This window comes from Gopherus evgoodei, chromosome 9, assembly GCF_007399415.2.
Source record: "Gopherus evgoodei ecotype Sinaloan lineage chromosome 9, rGopEvg1_v1.p, whole genome shotgun sequence".
Taxonomy (NCBI): Eukaryota; Metazoa; Chordata; order Testudines; family Testudinidae; genus Gopherus; species Gopherus evgoodei.
Window position 1 is genome coordinate 58555726 of NC_044330.1, and position 23492 is coordinate 58579217.

Sequence of the window (23492 nt, forward strand, 5' to 3'; positions counted from 1 at the left end):
GCAGTCGCTTTGCACCTGCTGTGTGTGCAGAGTAGGGTGAAGCTGGGCTGGCACCAAGGGGCTGCATGGCTCCCCTGAGTGAATTGCACCAGGGGCTCAGTGCCAACCCCATAGATTCTTCTGGCACAGGGGATGTTTCAGGGCAGACCGAGGGCAGGAAGAGACAGGCCTGCACCCTAGGGATCCCCTGGTACAGTAATGCCTATAGGGACTATGGCAGTGGGAGGTAGGGAGGGCAAGGTAGGGCTGTCCACAGGCTGCTCTGACCTGCTATTGTGGCCTCTCTGTCCCCTGCCTGCCCCAGCATCACGTCAGGGAGGTGCAAATCCTCCCCTTTCAGTCCCTGCACTGACTCAGGAACCCAACCTGCTATAGAAAATCCATACTCAGGTTGATCATTCATGACGCCTCTCTGATGTGAACAAATTGCACTATTGGGCTGAATCAGCCACTCACACTGGGGACAGGAGCAGGCCCTTCCACCCAGGGTGACGCAGGCCATGCCGATGAGCCCAAAGCTCTGTGGTGATGCCTCCTATGGGAACGCCTCTGCTTGTGTCACATGTGCTGCTCTTTGGCAGAGAGACTGAGCTGGGCCTGAGGGCAGTGCAGGCAGGGCCAGGGCAACCATTTAGGCAAGGCACTGGGATTTAGGGGGCGCCATTTTCTTCAGCAGTGACCGCGGCGACCGGATCTTCATCCGCCCCAGTCGCCGCCGGCATTTAGGCAGAGGGAGCTGGGGCAGGGGAGCATGGGGAGGGCCACCTGCAGCAAGTAAGGCGGGGGGCGGCACGCAGGGGAACTCCCCACCCCAGCTCATCCCTGCCCCGCCTCCTCCCCGAACATGCCGTAGCTGCTTCATTTCTCCTGCCTCCCAGGGCATGCTCGGGGGGGCTCGTGCTTGTGTGTGGAGCAGTGGTGAGCTGGGGCTGGGGGGGTGCCTCAGGGCGGAGGGTGGGGAGCTGCCGTGGGGGGGTGGCGCTCAGGGCCGGGGAGCGCAGTGGAAATTTTGCCTAGGGCGCGAAACATCCTTGCACCTGTCCTGCAAACAAATAATGATCCCTCTTATCCAGAGCTGAGGGTGTTCCGCTCTGGGGTTTTGGTTGAGTCCAAACAAAATACCTCAGCATTGATTTGTTTTTCCCTTCCCTTCCTTGCTGAGTTCAGAAGTCTGAGCCTCCACTGCAGTAACTGACAATGTGCCTAAGGTGGGGCAGGGAGGAGAGCCATTCTAGCTGGTCTCAGAGGGCAAGTCTACACCATTGCCTAAGTTGATCTAACTTACGTCACTCGGGAGTGTGAAAAAGTCATCCCTCTCCCCCGAGTGACACAAGTTTTGCGCAGTTCACACCAGTGCTATATTGGCAGGAAATGCTCAACCAGTAACATAGCTTCTACTTCTTGCCGAGGTGGAGTAATTATGTTGACAGGAGAGCGCTCGCCTATTGGCATAATGCATCTTCACCGGCCATGCTACAGTGGTACAACTGTGCTGATGTAGTGCTCTACTATGTAGACTTGCCCAGAGCTTCAGCCTCTGTGGCTACGTTCAGTCGCAGCTTGAGTACACAAATTTGCACAAGTTCTTATGGAGCTAGCATGCTAATAATAGTCATGTGGCCATTGTGGCATGGGCGGGGCTGGGATTGTTGCTCAAGTCAAGCCTGCCTGCCCACTCTCTCAAGTCCAAGCTCAGGTGGCCATCCTGAGCCTCTGCCCATGAGGTACCATTGACATTGCTAGTTCTAGTCTGCTTGCTCAAGGTGAGCTAGCACCAATCTGGCTGCTGCACTGAGACTCACCTCTCTCAATTACAGTGTCAATAGACTCTAGGCTTGTCTACACTGGAAAGGGTAAGCTGGTCTAGCTAATGAAGGCACAGCTGATCCTGGCAAAAGAGTGCTGTTACTGGTGTAGCTTATACCACTTTCCAAATGAAATAAACCATGCTGGCCAAAGCTCTCTTACCAGCTATACTGCCAGAAGCTAGTGTAACTGCATCTATACTAGGGCTTTTGCTAATGTAAAAATGTTATAACAAAATCTCACTTCTAGTCAACAGTACTAGCCCAGCAAATGGTTCTGGGCCAAAGCTGGAATTTTCTGAAGTGAATTAGTGACTTCAATGGGTCAACACTGAGTGTTTTTGATAACCCCATCCTAAATCCTGAACTCAGATCTCTGAAGAAATTTTGAACTATGATTTGTGCTCTTCATTTGTTGAAAGCTCTAGGCTCAATAGCTACTAGTGATGGAGAAAATGCTTGCCAAGCATTTTCTTTTAAAATCTAATTGTCTCTTCATTGAAGTCCAGATGCATTACGTGTTGTATTAATGGAAGGGGATCTCAAGCTGATTTGATTTGGAAGTTTTTGATAATTACCTGTAAAGAGATAGGAGGGAGGCGAGTGGGCACGAGGGAAGCGAGAGGGAGGCGGTATTATCAGGTGAGCCTCTAAAGCTTTTTTCCTGATAAGAAGTTTGCTGTTTGTTACTCTGTCTGTCTTTCAGTTTGCCTTGGAGTGTCTCATGTATCTCTGTTTATGCTTGTTTCTCTAATGCAACTGTCAATATTGCCATCTCAAACTGCCAGGCTATCTGCTGAGAATCAGTGTCAAGCAGGAAGGAGAAGTTTCCAGTTCAGTTCCAGCAACTGCTTGGTCCATTTTGTTATTGTTCCACCATGGATGGTCTGGAGCTGTGTCTTTCTCTATTGTGCCAATTGCCATAGTAGTAGAGGTGTTAAATACAAGAAGTATAATTTCTGTCCAGTTATGGATCTCTGGTTCTGCTCCTCCCTTGGTTAAGACATTTCTGTGATCATGTTGGGGGATGAGATCTAAGCAAAGGATAAAAGTTGGCCACTTTTTAGCCTCCATTAATAAGGAAGGTGAGTTTTGTGTTGTGCTCTAAATTAATCAAGTGAGGGACTCGTTTCTCCTGAAAAAAAAAGCCTATTATCCTTGTGAACCTACTGCAGAAAACTGGCTAATGTGGCCGCTTCATTCTGGACTCTAACATTCACAGTGTTCCCACAGAGTATCTAATTCTCGGTGTGGTACAGAAGAAAAGGCAGACCTGAGGTAGCCACGCCCTAGCCCAGTGATTCTCAACCAGGGCTACACATACCCCTGGGGCTATGCAGAGGTCTTCCAGGGGGTACATCAACTCATCTAGATATTTGTCTAGTTTTACAACAAGCTGCATAAAAAGCACTAATGAAGTCAGTACAAACTAAAATTTCATGTAGACAATAACTTGTTTATACTGCTTTGTATACTATACACTGAAATGTAAGTACACTATTTATATTCTAGTTAAGTTATGTTATAATTGTATGGTAAAAATGAGAAAGTAATAATGTGTTGTGACACTTTTGCACCTTTCTGTCTGATTTTGTAAGCAAGTAGTTTTTAAGCGAGGTGAAACGTGGGGGTATGCAAGACAAATCAAACTCCTAAAAGGGGTTGTCATGGTATCTTTCCCCAATCTGAACCTTAGAGTCCAAAAGTTGAAGTACCAGCATGAATTCCTCTAAGCTTAATTACCTGCTTAGATCTGATAAGCTGCCACCAATCAGGAATTCCAGGGCCTGATACACTCTGGTCCCCCCAAAACCTTCCCTGGGGACCCCCAAGACCCAGACCCCCTGGATCTTAACACAAGGAAAGTAAACCCCTTTCCTCACAGTTGCCTATCCCAGACTTTCCCTCCCTTCTCTTCCCCTCCAGGTGTTCCCTCCCTGGGCTCCTGGAGAGATAGACAGATTCACACTCTCTGTGAATCTAAAACAAAGGGATTCCACTCTTCTCCCCTCCCTTCCCCTTCCCTGTTAAGTACAGACTCAATTCCCTGGAGCCTCAACAAGGGGAAAAAATCAGACAGGTCTTAAAAGCAAAACTTTTAATAAAAAGAGAGAAAAAAAGTAAAAGTTATCTCTGCAATTTAGATGGTAAAAGTTACAGGGTTTGTCAGCTTATAGACACTAGAAAGAAGCCTCCCCCCAGCAAAAATACAATTTAAAATACTTCCAGCAAACTACACATTTGCAAATACAGAAAACAATCAAAAGACTATAACCGCCTTTCTTACTAAATACTCACTATTCTGAATATATAAGAGACTGTAGTAGGGAGATTGGCAAGAAACCTGGTTGCACGTCTAGTCCCTTCCAGGACCCAGAGAGAACAAAGCCAAACCCAAAAAACACAAAGAAAGGCTTCCCTCCACTGAGATTTGAAAGTATCTTGTCTCCTGATTGGTCCCCTGGTCAGGTGTTTGGTTCCCTGTTTGTTAACCCTTTACAGGTAAAAGAGACATTAACCCTTAACTATCTGTTTATGACAGGGGTACAGTAGTCTGGAAAGATTGAAAGCCACTGCCCTAGCCCATAGAGGCTTCTGGAGATGATTCAGGTTAAAGTCAATCTTACTGTAGATCTGAAATTGGGTAGAAACTCAGAGTAGCTCTCAGAGTGCTGGTGTGATATGTTCTCTCTGCAGTGTCCCACTTAAGAGACGAGCTACTCCACGTTTGACAATGCAATGGTAAGCTTCAGGTGTCAAGAGAATCTGCTTTCCAAGGCCCCTGTTCAACCAGGTGTTTAAGCACATAGCTAGCTTTCAGCACATGTGTAGACTCACTGAAGTCTACAGGACTACTGAGTTAGGGCACAATTGTTAAAGAGCTGTAGAGCATACACCTTGATCTCCAAATAGCAGCCATAAGTGCTACTCAGCTCCAGTTGTGCAAGACAGCAGAACTCTTCCTCTCAGATATAGAGCTTGCCATTATGATCCCTGTCTTTGTCATCTCACATTGTACTCCATCCAGGAGTGACTTGTGGAGGCCAATATGGAGATATACACCTATATCTCACAGAAGTGGAAGGGACCTCAGAAGGTCATTGAGTCCAGCCCCCTGTCTTCACTAGTAGGACCAAGTACTGATTTTTGCTCTAGATCCCTAAGTGACCCACTCAAGGATTGAACTCACAACCCTGGGTTTAACAGGACAATGCTCAAACCACTGAGCTAGACCTCCCCCTAGTTGGAGTGCTAACATCTGGAGAGGCTGTGTAACTTGTGTGTCTGAGGCACTGCATGGATCCTATTGTGCTCTGGCACTGGAAGAAGACTTATTTATACTTAACAACCCCAAGCATGCCTTGGCATAGCCTTCCCAGGATAGAAATTCCACACTAAAAAGTAGTCAACTTGTCACTCACCACAAAGCCAGGAGTTCTGGTAGCTGAGAATTATCTTGGGAGGCTCTTCCTATGTGGATTGCAGTACTCAATTAAACACTGTCTGCCCACGTCTGCCTCAGACTAGGAGTGTGGTTTGGTACTAGACCCTGTTTGTGTTTACTGTCCCATTTCTTGCAGTGCATTCTCCTGCAATAGGTTATTTGCTTTAGAAACAAATCTCATCGTCTCCAACACATCATTAGGAAATCTGCTTGGAATTCTGCACTTGGGCAGCCCCTGAAACTGTGGTGTGGCCCTTTACTGAGGCTCTAGAGACAGCTCTCTCAGACACTGGCCTGCCACTGACTCTGAACCACCACACTCAGCATGCTTGTACTTTACTAGGCCATAGCGTGCCTGTCAAGGAAGGGCAGGGCTGGCTGCTGCTGTGTGAGTCACGGTTGGAAAAATAATGCGTGGGAACCACTGCCAGTCCTGCAGAGCCAGCACTAATGAGCCATCAACATGCCCAGACACCTGTCTGCAGAGCCAGAAATATCTGTGGTGATATTTGTGATGCGCTCTCCCACGCTGATGTGAATGGAAAGATAGAGAAGCCTGAGGGATCAGGTTGTAGGGTTGGCCAATGTGTAGTTTCAGGCATCAGAACTGTGTATTTATTCACACGTCCTTTGTTGTCCATTGGCACTTCCTTTAATTTTGGGGTGTATTGTTAAAGGCAGATAAAGTTGGGTAAGTAAGAGGCTAATATCAATAGTACTGGCTAGATGATGTACCAACTATGTCTAGGGAGAAGTCCCAAGCAAAATTCTTGGGCTGAGATTCTCATCACTGATCTTGCCCCATTACCTGCCATATAAAAGATTCTCTCTGTACAAGCACTGCAGAAGACAACTGTAAGCTGCCCTCTGAGGCTGCCTTCATGAGCCTTTGGATAGCGTTTGTGGGACTGTGGTGATGGGAGGGATGCGCTGGAGGTGAGGGAACAGCTGGGAGATTTCAGGTAGCACTGCAGTCTAGGAAGGGTGCCCCTAGAACAGTTCAGGATTAAGAGAGGACAAAGGTAGCTTAAAGCCATCACAACTTTAACAACCTGGGCTGTGAGTTCCATGCTGCACAAGCCAAGAATCTCATCTTGCTGCATCTTTTTATGAATCCTATTTGCATGATTCTAAAACTGATTTATATTCCATGGAAAACTCTGCTCCTCTATACTAAATGCCTGATTTGTCCTCTCATTTATCCTAGCTTATGTGTGTATCAACACTCCAGATTTTCAAAAACACTTCATTGAAGTACTTCTGTTTTAAGGCTATCACTAGAGCTGGCCAGGAAATAGAAATTGCTTCCCGTGAATAATTTTGTATCAGGACAAAACCTCAGAAACATGATTTTTTTGCAGGGAGGGACTTCCAGGAAAATTCTGTTTCCAGAGAACCAAAACAAAATTTTTCAGCCTGCTTGCTCCTAGGCTGCCTGGATTCCCAGCAAGCTACTTCTTTGAGGAGCAGAAAGCCAAGTAGCTGAGTAGCCGAGCATCCTGGGAATCTAACCAGTCTGGGGAACTTGACAGCTCACAGGCAGTGTCAGCCTAGGAACCTGCTTGTCTGCTTTCCATTGAAACTGTTGATGAAATTGTTGCATGTTGATTCTGTCAAGTCGGGCAGAACATTTTCGACTAACTGTAGCCATCAGGCTCGCGATGACGAAGCTGCTTCTAACTCAACATGGATCAAGGGCAGCATCTGACCGTTGGGTAGAACTGGGTGCAAAACAGTTTCCCTCAAATATTCAAGAGTTCACAATTTGTTCTCATCTTATCGAAATGAAAAGTCAAAATCTCAAAAAAAAATTGCAATGCAAAACACCGAGAAATGTTTTGGTTTGAGTCTATGGAAGCATTTTATTTTGAAAATTTCAAAATGTTTCATTTCAATTTTGACTTTTTTTCTTTTTTCCTCAAATCCTGACTCTGACTCAAGAACAGTTTTGATTTTGACAAGTTAGCCTCTTTCAATGAAAAACAATTAATCCAAAAAATTCCCAACTAGCCCTATGTTTGGGCTAGTTCCTTGCCACCATTTTCCCCTTTGTCCCTGTTCCTGGGTTGTTTTATACCACACAGTTACTGCAGGAATAGGCAATAACTTGTTAACTAGAAGGGAGGAAGAAATTCATCAGAGCATATCGAAGATTAGAATTGAAATACTTTATGGTCATCCATAATAGGATTATTGTCCTTGTTCTGTCTCTGTCCCCTTGTGAGTCTGAGCGGAAAGGCCTCAAGAAGGACAGTCTGGGAAGGGTGTGGGCAGGAGAAGGCTGTCTACATGCAGTGGGAGTTAAACTAGCATTCTAGAAGGGAAAGGTTGAGCAGGTGAATGGAGCTTGAGAGCAGGAGTTGTCCTGAATTCATTGCACTTTGGTTGTGTTCCAGAATTCAGTGCAAACTAGGAGGGAAGTTGCATCTGCAAAGAGCAGAGGTGGTTATTCAGCTTCCCATGTGCCAAGCAAAGGGTGAGGACTTCACCAAGCAGCGATGCTGTGAGATCAGTACTAGGTATTTTTTAATGGGAGCGTGGTTTCCATGCAATATTTCAGAAACAAGCCACGCACAGGTAATAATAACTTAACTTTATATTCATGCAGCATCTTGAAGATTCCCAAGCACTTACAGACTGTACACACAGGGAGCATGGCTGCTTCTAGGGAGGAATACACAGCTGTTGGAAGCAGTGGCACAGGATAATCCTTTAGGACAAGAAGTAAAAAATTCTGCTCTCTTGTAATATTTTCAGAGAGGATTTAGACAGACAGCATAAAATTAGCCAAATTGGAATCTGGCCAGGACACTCACATTAACCCTAGTCTGGGATGCCCCAAATGCATGAGATGTCCAATGACCATTCATGGCCAGAACTTTGGTGTTGTGTTTCATAGGAAAGGTGACACCTCCAGTAGCAAAATACTTCCTAGCTTCCCAGTTGGTGCATTGGTTCAAACTGACTCAGATGCCTTGGAGAACATTGCTGCAGAGGATTACACTCAAAGGAGATCATGCAAATCATCATCATGCAAATCCCAAAGGGATGTAGCATCCTTGCATTCTGAGTGCCATGCAGATCGATTTCTAACTCGGTCCTTCAAGTGGTCTGGCTGGCTATTCAGATTATGTCCATCACTAGTAATCTTATTGCACCCCTGAAATTTTTGATTACCACAGGATCTCTGGTCCCGTGGTAATGGTCTTTCATTGTAATTATATGTCCATACCAGGAGTCAGCAACCTTTCAGATGTGGTGTGCTGAGTCTTCGTTTATTCACTTTAATGTAAGGTTTCACGTGCCAATAATACGTGTTAACCTTTTTAGAAGGTCTCTTTCTATAAGTCTGATATATAACTAAACTACTGTTGTATGTAAAGTAAATAAGGTTTCAGAATGTTTAAGAAGCTTCATTTAAAATTAAATTAAAATGCAGAGCCCCCTGGACTGGTGGCCAGGACCTGGATAGTGTGAGTGCCACTGAAAATCAGCTTGCGTGCCGCCTTCGGCACCTGTGCCATAGGTTGCCTACCCCTGGTCCATACCAAGAAAGCCATGGAACCCAAACAAGTGTTGATGGAAATGGTTACTGGGTCTGGCTACAAACATTCTCATTGCTGATCTTGTCCCTTAATACAGAGCAGAGAACAAAGACGGTGAGAATCGCAAATGTCAGTGTGCCACTCTTCAGCAGCCGTGTTTCACTGCTGGATAAGGTTCTATAGATCCACAGCTTTGTAACTGTCATGATGTTCTCACAGAAGCTGCTGAAAGGCCCCTTATATGACAGCACCTGCTGCTATGCAAGAAGGAGAAGAAGAAAGTCCTTGCATACCAGACCGTAGAGAATATAGCTCTTTGGATGAAAGAGGCTCATAATTGTCAGTCATTAAGTCATTTATGCACTTGTAAAAGAGACAACAATGTGTGTGGGTATCTATAGGCTAAAGTTACTACAGCTTGCTACCTGCTTGTGAGATCATTAGGCAGGGAACAGGAATTGTCAGTTCTGCCTGGAAAAGTGATGCTGCTTTGAAAAGAATGTCAGTGTTATAGCAACATCAATATGTGTCTTGTTGTCTGTCTTCTCTGAGTAGTTTGAGGCATATGACCCTGGGGTGCCTCTTCCTCTGCTGAGCTTGGATAGGCATGTCTGCCATGACTAGACTATGGAGTTAGTGGACTTGAGCATGAATCCAAGTGAGTTTTACCCATCTTGAATCTGCCTCAGAGCAGGGGGATGGACTAGATGACCTCTCAAGGTCCTTTCCAAACTGACATTGCTGTGATCCCTTAATTCTGAACAACTTTTCACATGGATCCATGAGAACAGTGATGGGAAAGACTCCAGTTGGCCAAGAGGATGAAATAAAATAGAGGGGCAAATAGACCTTCCCCGTCTCCTTTCTGCCAGTGTAATATTACTGTGGTACGTAATTCACATACTCACTCAGATCCTGTCTGGAAACCATTTATAACTGGAGCAATAATTTGGGTTTCTCACGCTTTTTCATTTTTTCAGGTGGACCCGTTACCTTGAACTGGGAACTGAAGTAGGAGAAAATTTGAGAGAACCATGATGTCTCTTGGTGTCAGCAGAGGTAATTTATCTTGCCCCTACCTAAGCTGCTTTGCAGTGCTCTCCTTCCTTAAGATCATGCTATTTGCTATTTGTTATATCAACTCTAACATCTGTGATTTCCCCTATTCCAATGTATGATGTCTGAAATTCATTGGTCCTACTCTTTACTCTTACTCAACAGATTGTCATGTATTTACTTGCTACAGAATTCTGTATGTTTGATATTTCACTGAGGTAGAATTGTAATGCCTACAAAGATAGAGAAAGGTGGAAAACTAGTAACCTCCAATGAATTTCAGGATGGACAAAACAATAATGTAAGCAACCCTGTACTGTCATGGCTGGAACCAAAGGAGTGTATATTGGGGCAACATATATCCCACAAGTCAACAACAGATTCCACCCCTGCTACAGAACCTGAGGCTTCATATTAAAAGTAATCATAGAAGATCAGGGTTGGAAGAGATCTCAGGAGGTCACCTAGTCCAACCTCCTACTTAATGCAGGACCAACCCCAACTAAATCATCCAAACCAGGGCTTTGTCAAGCCAGGCCTAAGGATGGGGATTCCACCCGGGTAATACATGTGACATTCCCCTCTGGTGCTATCTGGATTGGTGATCTGCTAGGCTTCTCCAATCCTTGACTATTGGAGCCAGCCTTATCCTGCTCTGCTGTGAGAGCTCCCCACTTCTGGGCCGATCATGCACAGCCTCTGGCATGTAAGCTGCTCCCAGCTATTTGCAAGAGAATGACACGAGCCAATATCTCTGGTCCCAGAAGCAACCCTAGGAAACTATGTCTTGCAGTGTCCAGTTATGTCCGCTGGAGACTGCAAGCTTATATGAGTTTGTTAATTTAAAAAAGAAACTGATATGTACCAGGCTTGTTCTCTGATATGCTTCAAACCAAATGCACTGCTTCAGGTAAAATAAACAAACAGATTTATTAGGTATAAAGATAGATTGTAAGTGATTATAAGTCAAAGTATAACAAGTCAGATTTGGTCAAATAAAAGCAAAATGCATTCTAAGCTGATCTTAACACTTTCAATGTCCTTAAAAACTTGGATGCTTCTTCCCACAGGCTGTCTGGTTACTTTTCAGTCAGGCTCTCCCCTTTGGTCAGCATTTCTGTTGCTTGGTGGTGGTGGTGTCTGTAGATGTAGGTGGAAGAGAGAGAGAGAGAGCATGGCAAAATGTCTCTCCCTTTTATCATGTCCTTTCTTTTCTCTTGGCTCCCCCCCCACATAAACTTCTGAGTCAGGTGAACATTGCTGCCAAACTGCCCAAAGGAAGGGGGTGACTCCCTCAAGGGTCTAACAGATTCTTTTGTTACTGCCTAAGCCAGTGTCCATTGTTCCTGTGAGGCTGGGCAGGGTTTGTCCCATCCATGCCCTGATGAGATGTGAAGTGCCTCTCCATTCTTGGAGAGTTTTTGCCTGGGCTTGCTTTAAGCCATGAGGATACATTTCAGCCTCATAATGATATACATGTAATTATAACCTATAACTTTACTGTAACAATTACTATAATATCACTATAACAACCATGCTCAGTGTATTATGAGCCTTCTGAAGACACCCAACATGACAATCTTTGCATTGGATACCAAACACTCATTTTATAAAGATGAACATGGGGGTGCAGGGTGTTCCCCCGAGGTACAGTCACACCTCTCCCCTTTGTTTAGTGGAAGAGAGTTAGCCACTGATTATCTCGAAGGCAGTTTGTTGTTATAGTTCTCTTGGCATTCAGCCATTAAGGCCATGAGGCAGTGTGCCTCAGTTTCCCCATTCACACACAGCAAACCAGGTTTTTTATGATTTCTCTGCTGTCGTAAGCTTTGAACCTGTTTATAGGTATTAATTGAAAAGTAGCATTATCATAAGGTTTAACATCCATGTCAAAATTCTTATCCCCAAACCTTAACATTAATACCAAAATTGTTATCATTGATGGGTGTTCACAAGTATCTTTATGATATCATGCCCTCTGTTCAGTTAGTGTAGTTTGAGGTTAGTTTGTTCAGTACCCATGGTGTCCTTTGTAATCAGTCACTGGCTTCTCTTTCCCTCCAGTGTCTCCCCTTTGTGTTGGCTCTTAATTTAATTATGATCCTGGCATTTTGATATCTCAGGGTCTGGCAAAATAAGGGTCCAGGGGGATCCTGTACATTGGCTGGCCTTCCTATGAGACAGGCTGGGAGGAATGATGGCTTGGAGTCTTACAGAGACACGTGATCATGTCACCCGAACTGGAATCCATCTTTAACCTGCTGCTTTTCCATTCAGGAGGAGGAGTGGAAACCCAGACAGAGACAAAGGATTCCTGCTTTGTGCATTTTCCTGAATCTGCAAGCAGCCTGAAACTAATAGTTTGGATATCTTGTTCATTTCAATGAAGCAATTGATGTCACTTTTAATAGTAGCTTCCAAAGTGCTTTACAAAGGAGTCAGAATCATTATCCCCATTGCACAGATGGGGAAACTGAGGCACATGGAGGTGATGTGACTTGCCCAAGGTCATTCATCCAATGGCAGAGCTGAGAACAGAACCCTGGTCTTAGCCCCAGCCACTGCTCTAGACACTAGGCCTCCACTTTTAACTTTTAAGCATTACTCTTTAAAAGTGAAAGTGTTCCTCTCTGACAGTAACTTGTTTACACACACAAGTTAACTAGACTGGTATACCTAAAGTGGTATAACTCCCGAGTTTGGATGCAGTTATGCCATTATGAAGATGCTTATACTGGTATAGCTATTCCCATTAGTTTCAGGCTGCCTGCAGATTCAGGAAAATGCACAAGGCAGGAATCCTTTGCTGGTTTCCAACTGGAAAAGTTGGAGGCTTTTTGGCAGCAAGCTTTCCTCACACCTTCTCATTTTTCAAAAATTTCTCCTGGGAAAACTGTTTGTATGCAAGGGGGAGTCTATTTTGAATGGGGATTTTTCCCATGAAAATTCCCATTTTCCATCCAGCTGTTCTCAGCCCCTTGCAGATAGTATTTAGCAATCTGCAAGATCAATCCATGTTTTGATATTCCTCTCCCCTCCCTGCCCCATACGGCTCCTCCACACCCTAGCTTTCCTCAGCGCCTTCCACTTTCTCTAGCCCCTCCCTAGGCTTCTTTGGTCCTCTCAAACACCACCCTGTCCAACCCTCACTCTCTCTCATCTCCCCTGAACTGCTTTCTCTCACCTGATCTCTACCCTGCTGATGATGCAGCATGTCCTAATTTCTAACCTATGGCATTTTCACATCTCCTGCTTCAATGTTTTAATTAACATTAACAACACTTATTCCAGTGAATTATGTAATTAAGGCTCCTAATAGGTGAGAGGACAGAGCCAATGGAAGATAAATAGATTTTTGACAGAGTAGCACTGAAGGAAAAGGCATTATAGGGACAGGAGGCTAGTACTTGTGCCACAGTCAAAATAAAAGCCCCATTGTGCCAGGTGTGGTATGCATATTCTGGAAGACATGGATTGATCACTTGCATTTGAAATAGCAATTGGGAATGGAAGGGTAGAAATAAGCAAGGCAAGGGCCTCTTTAGTCTGCTAATTTGAGGCTGTCCTTAGACAAGGTTTGCAGGAGGGAATCCTATGTTCTTTCAATCTGCCCGTCCTCCCATTGAGCAAGTCCTAAACTTGTCTCACCACCAGGTAGCAGAAATGGCAAACCATGCATGACAACCAGAAATGTGGTTTTTCCAACCTAACACTTGCATTAGCTTCGGCCACTCTAAGTAGTTTCAGGGAGAGGGAATGTGAAGGCAAACATACTGCCTTTTAGATAAGCGAGCAGACAGTCACCTGAATGTCTTTGGTTCTCTGTGGTAGAAAACAACTCATTCATGCTAGGTACTCCCTTTAAAGGAGCACAAGCAAATGAGTCTCTGAATTCCAGTAAAGGGTCCTGTAGTCCAGGATATTCAGTGTAAAGTGGCACCCTAAATCCAGTCTGAAGTCTGCCTCTGACTTTGCCAACTGGCAAATTCCAACTGTCAAAGCCTGTATGAGTAGGTGAAAGATTCCCTCGGTATTTTAAATGTATTAGAATAAGAAGGGGGAAATAAGAGCTGTTCCTAACTGAAATGGCTCCTGGGTGGGTCAGTTGGTAGTGGGCAGGGCCGGCGCTTCCATTTAGGCGACCTACGCGGTCGCCTAGGGCACCAGGATTTGGGAGGGTGGCATTTTGTGGCCCTCGGCGGCAATTCGGCAGCGGGGGGGGGGGGTCCTTCTGCGCTCCGGGTCTTCGGCAGCAATTCTGTGGCGGGTCCTTCACTCGCTCCAGGACCGACCGCTGAAGTGCCCCTAAGACCGGGAGTGTGGAAGGACCCCCCCGCCGCCAAATTGCCGCCGACCAGGAGCACGGAAGGACCTCCGCCTAGGGCGCCAAAAACCCTGGCGCCACTCCTGGTAGTGGGACCTCTGTGCTTATTCAGCAAGCCCATTCCCTCAGTCCCACACATCCCCTAAACCATCTCCTCTTGTTCTGTATCAGGGGGTGTTATTCCACCTAGTGAGGAAGATCGCAAGAAGATCATCAGGCAGATGAAGGTACGCACTACACTAAAAGGGGATAAGAGTTGGATCTACCCACAAAACTCAGACAATGAGGAAGAGATGAAGAGCAGCCCATTGTAAGTAGAGTTACCAGCCTCACCCACCCACAGCTTGTTGCCCCTTCCTCCCAGAATTGTGTGCTATTTTGGTAGAGTCCCTTCCCCAAACTCAATGGAGTCATGGGACAACCCCATCACCGTCAGGCATCCCTAAGGGTGGCACAAGGCCATGCGGCTGGCAGTGAACTCACAATCAAATGGACGCATTGCTTGTATTTACTTTTGATAGTCAAATGGAAATGACCTTTTCGGAGAACCATGACCCCAGGAGCTCGGAGGTGTTTTTAATCCCCAGGAGATGTCCAACTGCAAATGGGAGAGGATCAGCTGAACTCATGGAGCCAGTCCTGCCCAGTGTTCTGGCCCTGTGGTTGCTGGCATGGTAAAAAGGGGCTGCAAAGCTGCCAGAAGTGGGCAGATGGAGGTTGCCCCATGTGGTGGAATCCTGGACCCTAAGTGTTGTAAAGCCAACACAGCTAGATCTCCACACAGACACCCCCTGCTGATCCCAGGGGCATGGCATTACCCTTGCAAGGTGCATTGGGCGGAGCATGGAACTAAAGACACTTACAGGGACAGTGTTTTATTAAACTGCTTAATGAAAAACAAAACAAAAAATCTCCCTCCTCTCTAAACAAGCTTCCCCAGTGCTGATGAAACCTGAGTGCATCAGCAAGCTGGCAACTGACCACAGGAAGCCCCATCCCCACACCAGTTTAGATGCTGTAGAATCTCTGGCAGAGACTTTTCTCCCTACTTGTTTATAAAGCAGAATCTGCAGCATGAGCACTCTCTAAATAACAGCAGCAAAATAGGGAGGCAGACAATGCAATCCCAGTGGCTCAGTGCACCAGAGTAACATTCAGGAGACCTGGGTTCTATGCTTGGCTCTGTCACAGACTCACTGTGTGACTTTGAGCAAGTCATGTCTGACTCTGTGTCTCACTTTCCCCATCTGTGCAATGGGGATAATGCTTCTTGCCTCATGGTGAGTTGCTTTGAGATCTGTGGATGAAAGAGCTGGGTGAGTATGATGACACCAATGTGGTTCTTCAGGGAGCATTGCCTGCAGGGGATTTCCTTCAGGGGTGAATTCCTCTGGATGTCCTCTCTGGCTACAGCATGCCATTGCCACACTGGCACCATGATGTGCCATGCACATGGGATGGCACGGGAGGTGCATTTTACTCACATAACTGTCACATTTGGCATGTCTAAAGCAGTTGAGAATTGTGTGAATGGAATTGTTACCATTGTGATTCTGTTCCTTCCCCTCACCAGGCACTCACCACGTAGGTCTGACAAGATCGACGGGGGATCCCCAGCCTCAGCATCTGTTACACCTCACGATAACAGGTAACTGAAGGCGTCTGGCTGGGATAGTATAAATATGTAGTGCCACTGCAGCTGCCTGGACATGGGATTCTTCGAGGTCTCCTCACACCCACTCCTGGTATTATTAGGTTATAAAACATAATGCTGGAGGAGAGCTGCACCCATTGTGCTCAGCATAGCATTCTGCAAGCATTCATCTTGGACAGAGCATGGCCCTGATCCTGCAAGTTCATACATGCAGATGGATCTGTGTGCCATCATAGTGCTATGTGTGGTCCCAAGCAGTGGCAGATTATCCAATCAGCTGACGGGGTCTGTGCCCAGGGACCCTGGCCAATTCGGCAGCCCCGGAGAAATGTGGAGAAATCTACTGCAGTGTGGCGGAAGTCCAGAGCCCTGGCAGAAGCGCCAAGCAGGGAGTGGGTGGGGGAAGCCCCAGCGCCTGGACCCTGACTGTAGCCCCAGGACTGGAGGAGCTCTCACTCCCTGCCGTGGCTTCTCTCGTGTTAGGGCCATGGAGGGGGAGGCAGAAAGGAGCAAATGGGTTGTGGGGCAACAGTGTGTGTGTGTGGGGTGAAATGGTGCACCGCCGTGGGTGAAACAGGGGTGGGGCTGCGGGGGAAAGGGGCAGAATGGGGTGTGGCCATGGGCAGGGCCACGGGCAGAAGGGGCGGGACTGCAGGCAGAAGGGGTAGTGAGGGGCCCCCCACTTGTTCTGGCCCAGGACCCCAGGAAACCTTACTCCACCTCTGGCCCTAAGCCTGCAAGCTCACTGATGCAGGTGGATCTGTGTGCTGGCACGGTGCTTTGGATGGCCCTGATTCTGCAAGCTTATAGATACAGGTGGATTCCTGTGCCAGTGTGGTGCCTGGAGATAAGGATCCAGCTGTTCAGATCCTAAGAAAATAAAAACATGGGGCAGCGATTAGCCCGGTGTTTGAGCCCCCTGCTGGCTGCAGTCACATTGCTGAAAAGTGACAGTCCTCGCCGATCTGAATTTTTCATTAATAACTCTCCTGTGAGCAGTTTGCTGCCACTTCCCCCTTCTCCTCCATGACTTGTTGTCAGTTCTCCTTGCATCCCCTCTCTCATTAGCTGGCAGGATTCTCCAGGGAGGGCTTTTGCTTGAGGCCTTCCTGTAAAGCAACATGCACATTGAGGCACAATAGATAATAACAGCAATATTTGTGACATTGCAGGGGAGTGCACTGGAATAAAAATTTAGCCGCTCTTGGAGCGGCATTTTCAGTGCCTCAGGGCTGGCGGAGTTCACTCTCCATGTCTGCCCCCCCATGGATGGTGGAGTTGCTCTCACCCAGCAGCCGGAGAATCTGGATCTCCCCTTGCAGCCTCAAGGCCGGAGGAGCTCAGTCTTCCCACCCAGATGGAGTTCTGTGCTCCCATTGATTGGGGGGCCTGTGCCCAGGGCTGGCTTTAGGCTGATTTGACAGATTCCCTGGAATGGGCAACTCGACTTAGGCGCCTTTTAAAATTTTTTTACTCACCCCTGGGCAGTGTGCTCCACCAGGGTCTTCCGGCCTCGCGCCCCTGGGGAGAGCACGGTGAGTCTCGCGGCCCAACGACCCCGGTGGGAGCACGGTAGCCCCCTGGCCCCGATCTCTGGGCCGGAGCGTGGCAGCCCCGCGGCCCCAATCTTCAGGCGGGAGCTTCGGACGGAGCGCGGCGGCCCCGCGACCCCAGCTGGAGTGCAGCAGTCCCGCGGCCCCGATCTCCTGACCGGAGCTTCGTCCGAAGCGCGGCAGCCCCACTGCCCCACGACCCTGGCCAGAGCGCGGCAGCCCCACGACCCTGGCCCAGCGCGACAGCCCCGCGACCCTGATCTCCCGGCCGGAGCTTCGGCCGGAGCACAGCAGCCTTGCGGCCTGCGACCCTGGCCGGAGCGCGGCAGCCCGGCGACCCCGATCTCCCAGCCGGAGCTTTGACTGCAGCGCAGCAGCCCTGCGACCGTGATCTCCCGGGAAGCTTTGGCCGGAGCGCTGCAGCCCCGTGACCCCAGCCGGAGTGACAGTCCCGCTGCCCCGCGACCCCGGCTGAGCGCGGCAGCCCAGCGACCCCAGCCGGAGCACGACAGCTCTGGGACCCCGATCTCCCGGATGGAGCTTTGGCCGGACCGGGGCAGCCCCGCAACCCCGATTTCCCGGGGAGCTTTGGCCGGAGAGCTGCAGCCGCCCTGCCCAGCGACCTCGGCCGGAGCGCAGCAGTCCCGCGAACGCAGCTGGAGCGCGACAGCCCCGTGGCCCCGATCTCCCGACCAGAGCTTCGTCCGGAGCGCGGCAGCCCTGCTGCCCCACGACCCCGACCGGAGCGCGACAGCCCGGCAACCCCAGCCAGAGCACCACAGCTCCACGACCCCGATCTCCCGGATGGAGCTTTGGCCGGAGTGGGGCAGCCCCGCGGCCCCGATCTCCCGGGGAGCTTCGGCCGGAGCGATGCAGCCCCCCTGCCCCGCGACCTCGGCCAAAGAGCGGCAGCCCCGCAACCCCAGCCGGAGCGCGACAGCCCCGTGGCCCTGATCGCTTGACCTGAGCTTCGGCCGGAGTGCAGCAGCCTTGCGGCCCGTGAACCCGATCTCCCGGCTGGAGCTTTGGCCTGAATGCGGCAGCCCCACGGCCGTGATCTCCCGGGAAGCTTCGGCTGGAGCGTGGCAGCCCCACGACCCCAGCCGGAGCGACAGCCTCGCGGTTCCAATCTCCCAGCCGGAGCTTCGGCCGGAGCGCGACAGCGCCATGGCCCCGCGACCGCAGCAGTAGCACTGCAGCCCCGCGGCCCCGCAGCCCCGCGACCCCAGCTGGAGCGCGGCAGCCCAGCGACCCCGATCTCCGGGCCGGAGCTTCGGCCGGAGTGCGACAGATATCCCAGCCAGCTATCTGAAGTGCTGGCGAAGACGGGGAGCGCTGCCCGGTGAGTACAAGCCCCCCTCCGCCGCGCCAGGAATCGGGCCCTGCACCTGCTAAAGCCGGCCCTGCCTGTGCCCCTGCTTGCCCTCCCCCCACCCTCGCGCACAGCCCTGTGACATTGGCAATGTGATGCCTTCGGGGCAGTGAAAAGAGGAGGAGTGGAGTCTGCTGGAGCTGAGGTTAAGGGGGAGAGCGAGGTGCTCAGAAACCCAAGGCTAATGAGGACCACTGTCTTTTTATTCTGTTTGTACAGTGCCCAGCATCGGGGTCCTGGTCCCTGACTGGGGTGCTGACATGCTACTGCAATACAAATAATTAATGGGCCAAGCTTTCCAAGAGCATCTAGTGATTCTGGGTGCCCAACTTGAGACATGTTAAAAGGGGCCAGACTTTCACCAAAACCCAGATCCTCAAAGGTATTTAGGCTTCTAACTCCCACTGAAAGAGCCTAAGCACCTCTGAGGACCTGAGCCCTGGTCGCTACAAATCAGAGCCTTTAAGGTATCTCAGGTTGAGCACCTAAACATTGAAGCACCTCAAATGACTAGTCACTTTTGAAAATCCAGTATGGCCATTCCTATGCTGCTTATTTTCCAGTCCCTGTCCTACCTTCACTGTCAGACAGACATTTCTGACTCAATATTTCACAGGTTTTGATGTCAGTCCTTTTAGCATGTCACAATTTGCAGGTTCTAACCCCTGTTTGACAATGTTTCCTTCCTGTTGCCCTAAGAGAGTGTTTCTCCAAACTCCTTCCCTGGCTGAACAGCAGGCCCCTTCTGCAGATGGATATTTGAATAAGTTAATGTAAATATGTTGTTCTATAAGAGAGACAATGTTTGATCCATTATCCATGCATTTATATTCCATCTGTGGATTTATGTTTGTGTCTGGAATTAAATAGACTGTCAGCACAATTTTTTAAAGAATTAGTCAGTTTCCTGATAGAGACCCTTATAGCACATCCTGAAATAGTGTTAAAAAAAAATCCTTTGTAGCTAATTGTAAACAATAGAGGCTACAGAAACTTTGGATGGGGATGTGAAATAGCATCACGGGGCTTGCTGCTCTGGATTTCCACTATTGTGGCTTTGGACAGCACTAGAAACCCTGGTGCACTGACAGCCTTGTACCCTATGGATATTGCTGCTCCCATTTCTTCCTTGTGAGTTTTTTATTTCTATTCCCTGTGTAGGTTGCCAAGTTCCAAGCCCACCTCCGGTTACCTCATCAGGTTGGTATGCAGAGCCCCATCCCCGGAGTTAGAAACACTGGGGCTGCAGGTGACAGAGGCTGAGACAGTAGAGGATAAAATGGGTGAAATATCAATATTTCCTGTGTTTCACTGTTATGGTGGTGTCTGACTGTGGGGATCCCCTGTGGGTAGACATGTTTGGGTGCTTAACAAGCAGATCCCTGGCAGTGATGGGAAATCAGATCTCATAGCCTGAGGAGTAAGGTGGTCACTTGGTGGGGATGTCAGGAAGTCTCTCCCAGTCCCGAGTAAAAAGCAGTGCACTAGAAACTCAGAGCACTGTGGGATTCATCTTCCATTGCAGCACTAGGTGTTGACCAGTAATGGACTTGGTCAGACAGAGGATCATGTATCCTATACTGCCACACTCCCAAGTCTATTTGGGAGCTGATTAAGTATTGACTACAACCATGAAATTGTTTAATCTGTTTCTGACCCAACCTCTTCCCTTCAACATGATACATAGGCCCTTGCATTAGCCAAAATGCTAGCAGTATTTGCTTCCTCTCACAATTCCATTACCCTTTGGGTGCTGGATGAATTCTGGTACACACTCAAGGGTCACAAAGTTGTCATACTTCCATGGAATGCGAGGCTGTGCAGTGCATCCCCATCAGGCTATATAGATGCCATTGTGATGGACAGAGATTATACAGTTATAATGTACTGGAGGTGATGAGAGCCCTGCAATCTGTGAGGAGAATCTGCAGCTTAATAGATTTGACTGAGACAGATTTGGGGCCCACTTTAGCATGGTCCTCTCCTCTAGGGCCTTTCTCAATGGCTCTCTCAGTTTTTCTCTAATTTTGGTTCTAAGATGGCCCTGAATCTAACTACAGTTCTCCTTTTCCTATAGGGGGGTTTTCACCAGGACCATTGACAAGACTCCGCCTGAAAGCCCCTGCTATTCCAATGGCACGCAGAAAAGGTTTGTGTGATCCTATTCTTCATACAAGACCTGCTTGGCATTTTGGAATATTCTGCATACACTGGTGCCCAGTGTTTGATTTCATACAGTGCCTGTAGAGTCCCACAGATCTCCATTAAACTCTGGCAGAGCCTCTCCAACCACAATTCAGAATCCCGAGACGATAAAGCTTCTAACAAACTAGAGAGAGACTTGGACCCAACCCACTGCACTTGAAGTGCATTCAAAACTCCAAACCCCTGTCCCAATTCTTAGGCTTAATGCCATCTCTAAACTGAACTGGTTGTGGCACATAGTGGAAAGGTTCAGCTTGGCCCACCACTGACCTCCAAGAAGACTACCGGAAGTTGTCTGGAGTGGGAGTATTCTGGGTGTGCCCTTGTTTTGTTATCTTGGGATGCTTATCCCAGAAATCATGTGCTGATTAGAGCTTTTTGGTGTGGGTAGGAACCTTGAGAAAATGTACATGCTGGTTTCATTCAATAATCATTGTAACAAACCTGATCACAAAAATAACAAAAATATTTTATTAAGATGATGTTTATTTCTGAAAGCTGGAGTAGGTGGGGCGAGGTTGTGGTCACACACCTCTCACTCCCAGCCTGCCACTACGGGCTGGCGCTTCCATTAGGCAACCCTAAGCGGTCGCGTAGGGTGCCAGGATTCAGGGGACTGCATTTTGTGTGCTCCATGGGGCGCATGGGAGCTTCGGGTTCCGCTCCCGTCGCACGGCCGAAGAAGGACCTTTTGCCAACACGGAAAACAGCGGCAGGCAATTGAGCAGCTCAGTGACTGCCACTGTCGCCTGCGGCATTTCGGCGCAGGGTCCTTCGACGGCACTATGGGAGTGGAACTGGAATCTCTCACGTGCCCCATGGGGAGTGCACAAAATGCCGCCTCCTGAATTCTGCCTAGGGCACCAGAAACCCTGGCGCTGCTCCTGCTGCCACTAGCCTACTCCTGAGCGCTCATTACATGCCCCTGGCTTCAGGAATAGTTGGGGGGGTGGAGAGTTGCAAAGCTAGCATAGCCAGTCCTGTGCCTTCCCCATGGCATTTCCCCCTTTACTGACCAGTGGATAATGCTAGAGAGAGCAGTGTTACAAGATGTGTGTCTGACTCTCCTTTTAACAAGATAGGGTTGTGTGGTGGAGGGGGATTCCAAACCTAGTAATGACGGTTCTCAGGAGTCCTTGGGAAACTACTGGGCCCTCATATCTATCATATCATATCCTGGGCCCAGGACAGCTCAGAAGAACAATGTGCTGTCCATACACTGGCTAAAGTAATCAACATGATCCATTAGCTCATTCTTTTTACCCTTCTCTTGTGAAACATTCTCAAATCTGCATGAGAGGGAATCTGGTGGGAGGGCAAGAGATCACAAGTGTCACATTAATGGCAGTGACTGTGTGTTATCTGCAGTACTGCAGCTCAGGCTAAGAGTGCCAGCCTCCCCCGCTTCTCCTCCGGATATAAGATGACAACTGAGGATTACAAAAAACTGTGAGTGTACCAAGAGAAGCAGTGCACTGCTTATCCAACTACAGGGCCTCGCCTGGTGCATTCGCCTGCATGATGGAGCCACCTGCTTAGCCAGGCTGATCGCTTGGCTTGCTGAACATTCCACTGCCCTTCATTTTGAAAGAAGTTACTGTGTGGAGCTTCCTTCTACATGGGGTGAATTTTGTTCTTAGTAAACCCAGTTGGGACAGGAGTCAGAAGCCTCCAAACTACCACAAGAGATGCTTGCTTTGCAGTATCTGTGGCCTGTCTGAAAGCAAGAAATGCAGAAATCTTGTGTCCGGGCCTGCTCCCAGGCCACTGCCTGACTTTTCTGATCAAAGCAGGTTCTGGCTGAGCATTCAGCATTATCATCTGTTGAGGCTCAAGCCCTGTAAATCAGAAAACCTGGACAGGGATATGTTTTCACCACTGTGCATGGAAAATAAAAGTGCCTTTCCCATGAATGAGGGTCAGGATTCTGGTGCCCTAATTTAGGTGCTATACTGGCGTCTACCCGTAAGTCATCTCATCATCTATGTTCACCTGGCTAAGGCTGCTTCAAGTCTGTTATCCAGTGCCCATTGCTTTAAATTCTTTTATGACTAGGTACAAAAGCAAAGCCATTAACATAGTTCTCCTCTTCTCTTGGATTCAGGGCTCCATTCAATGTCAGGCAAATATCAGTGGAGTCAGATGAAGAGAAACCAGCCTTTTCCCCAAATGAACATAAGAAGAGGTACAAACTGCTGCAGCCAACATCTTTCCATACAGGGGTTTTGGGGATTCAATAGACACAACAGAAAGTATCTTTTCATCTTATCTACCAGCATCATGTGGGTCAAGTTTATGAAAACTTTAGCTGAGCCAGTCAGAATAATAATGCATTTCTATATACAGTGCATCAATGCCCCCAGGCTTCCGGGCTCCTAACAAAATATAATTAAAAACCTGACATGATTCAAAATGACAGTATGGCCCAATTAATTTCCTAGCGAGTGAGAGGAGGTGGGGAACCCATCAGCTACATACAGTCTATGTGAATTGATTGAAAAAATGGTGTAAAGACTCAGGATTTTCCTGGGAG

General features: G+C 48.2%; 1 protein-coding gene across 4 annotated transcripts in view; it reads left to right on the top strand.

The window, feature by feature from the left end:
• The window catches only part of ZNF185 (zinc finger protein 185 with LIM domain), a 95269-nt gene that overhangs the window by 12832 nt on the left and 58945 nt on the right, over positions 1 to 23492 (top strand). For all 4 annotated transcript variants that reach the window (XM_030576332.1, XM_030576333.1, XM_030576335.1 and 1 more), the window contains exons 2-8: positions 9776 to 9854; positions 14347 to 14485; positions 15749 to 15823; positions 19916 to 19954; positions 20832 to 20903; positions 22328 to 22408; positions 23064 to 23144. In XM_030576332.1, the coding sequence (XP_030432192.1) occupies positions 9830 to 9854; positions 14347 to 14485; positions 15749 to 15823; positions 19916 to 19954; positions 20832 to 20903; positions 22328 to 22408; positions 23064 to 23144 (512 nt within the window). In that variant the 5' untranslated portion in view covers positions 9776 to 9829. The remainder of the gene's footprint in view (positions 1 to 9775; positions 9855 to 14346; positions 14486 to 15748; positions 15824 to 19915; positions 19955 to 20831; positions 20904 to 22327; positions 22409 to 23063; positions 23145 to 23492) is intronic.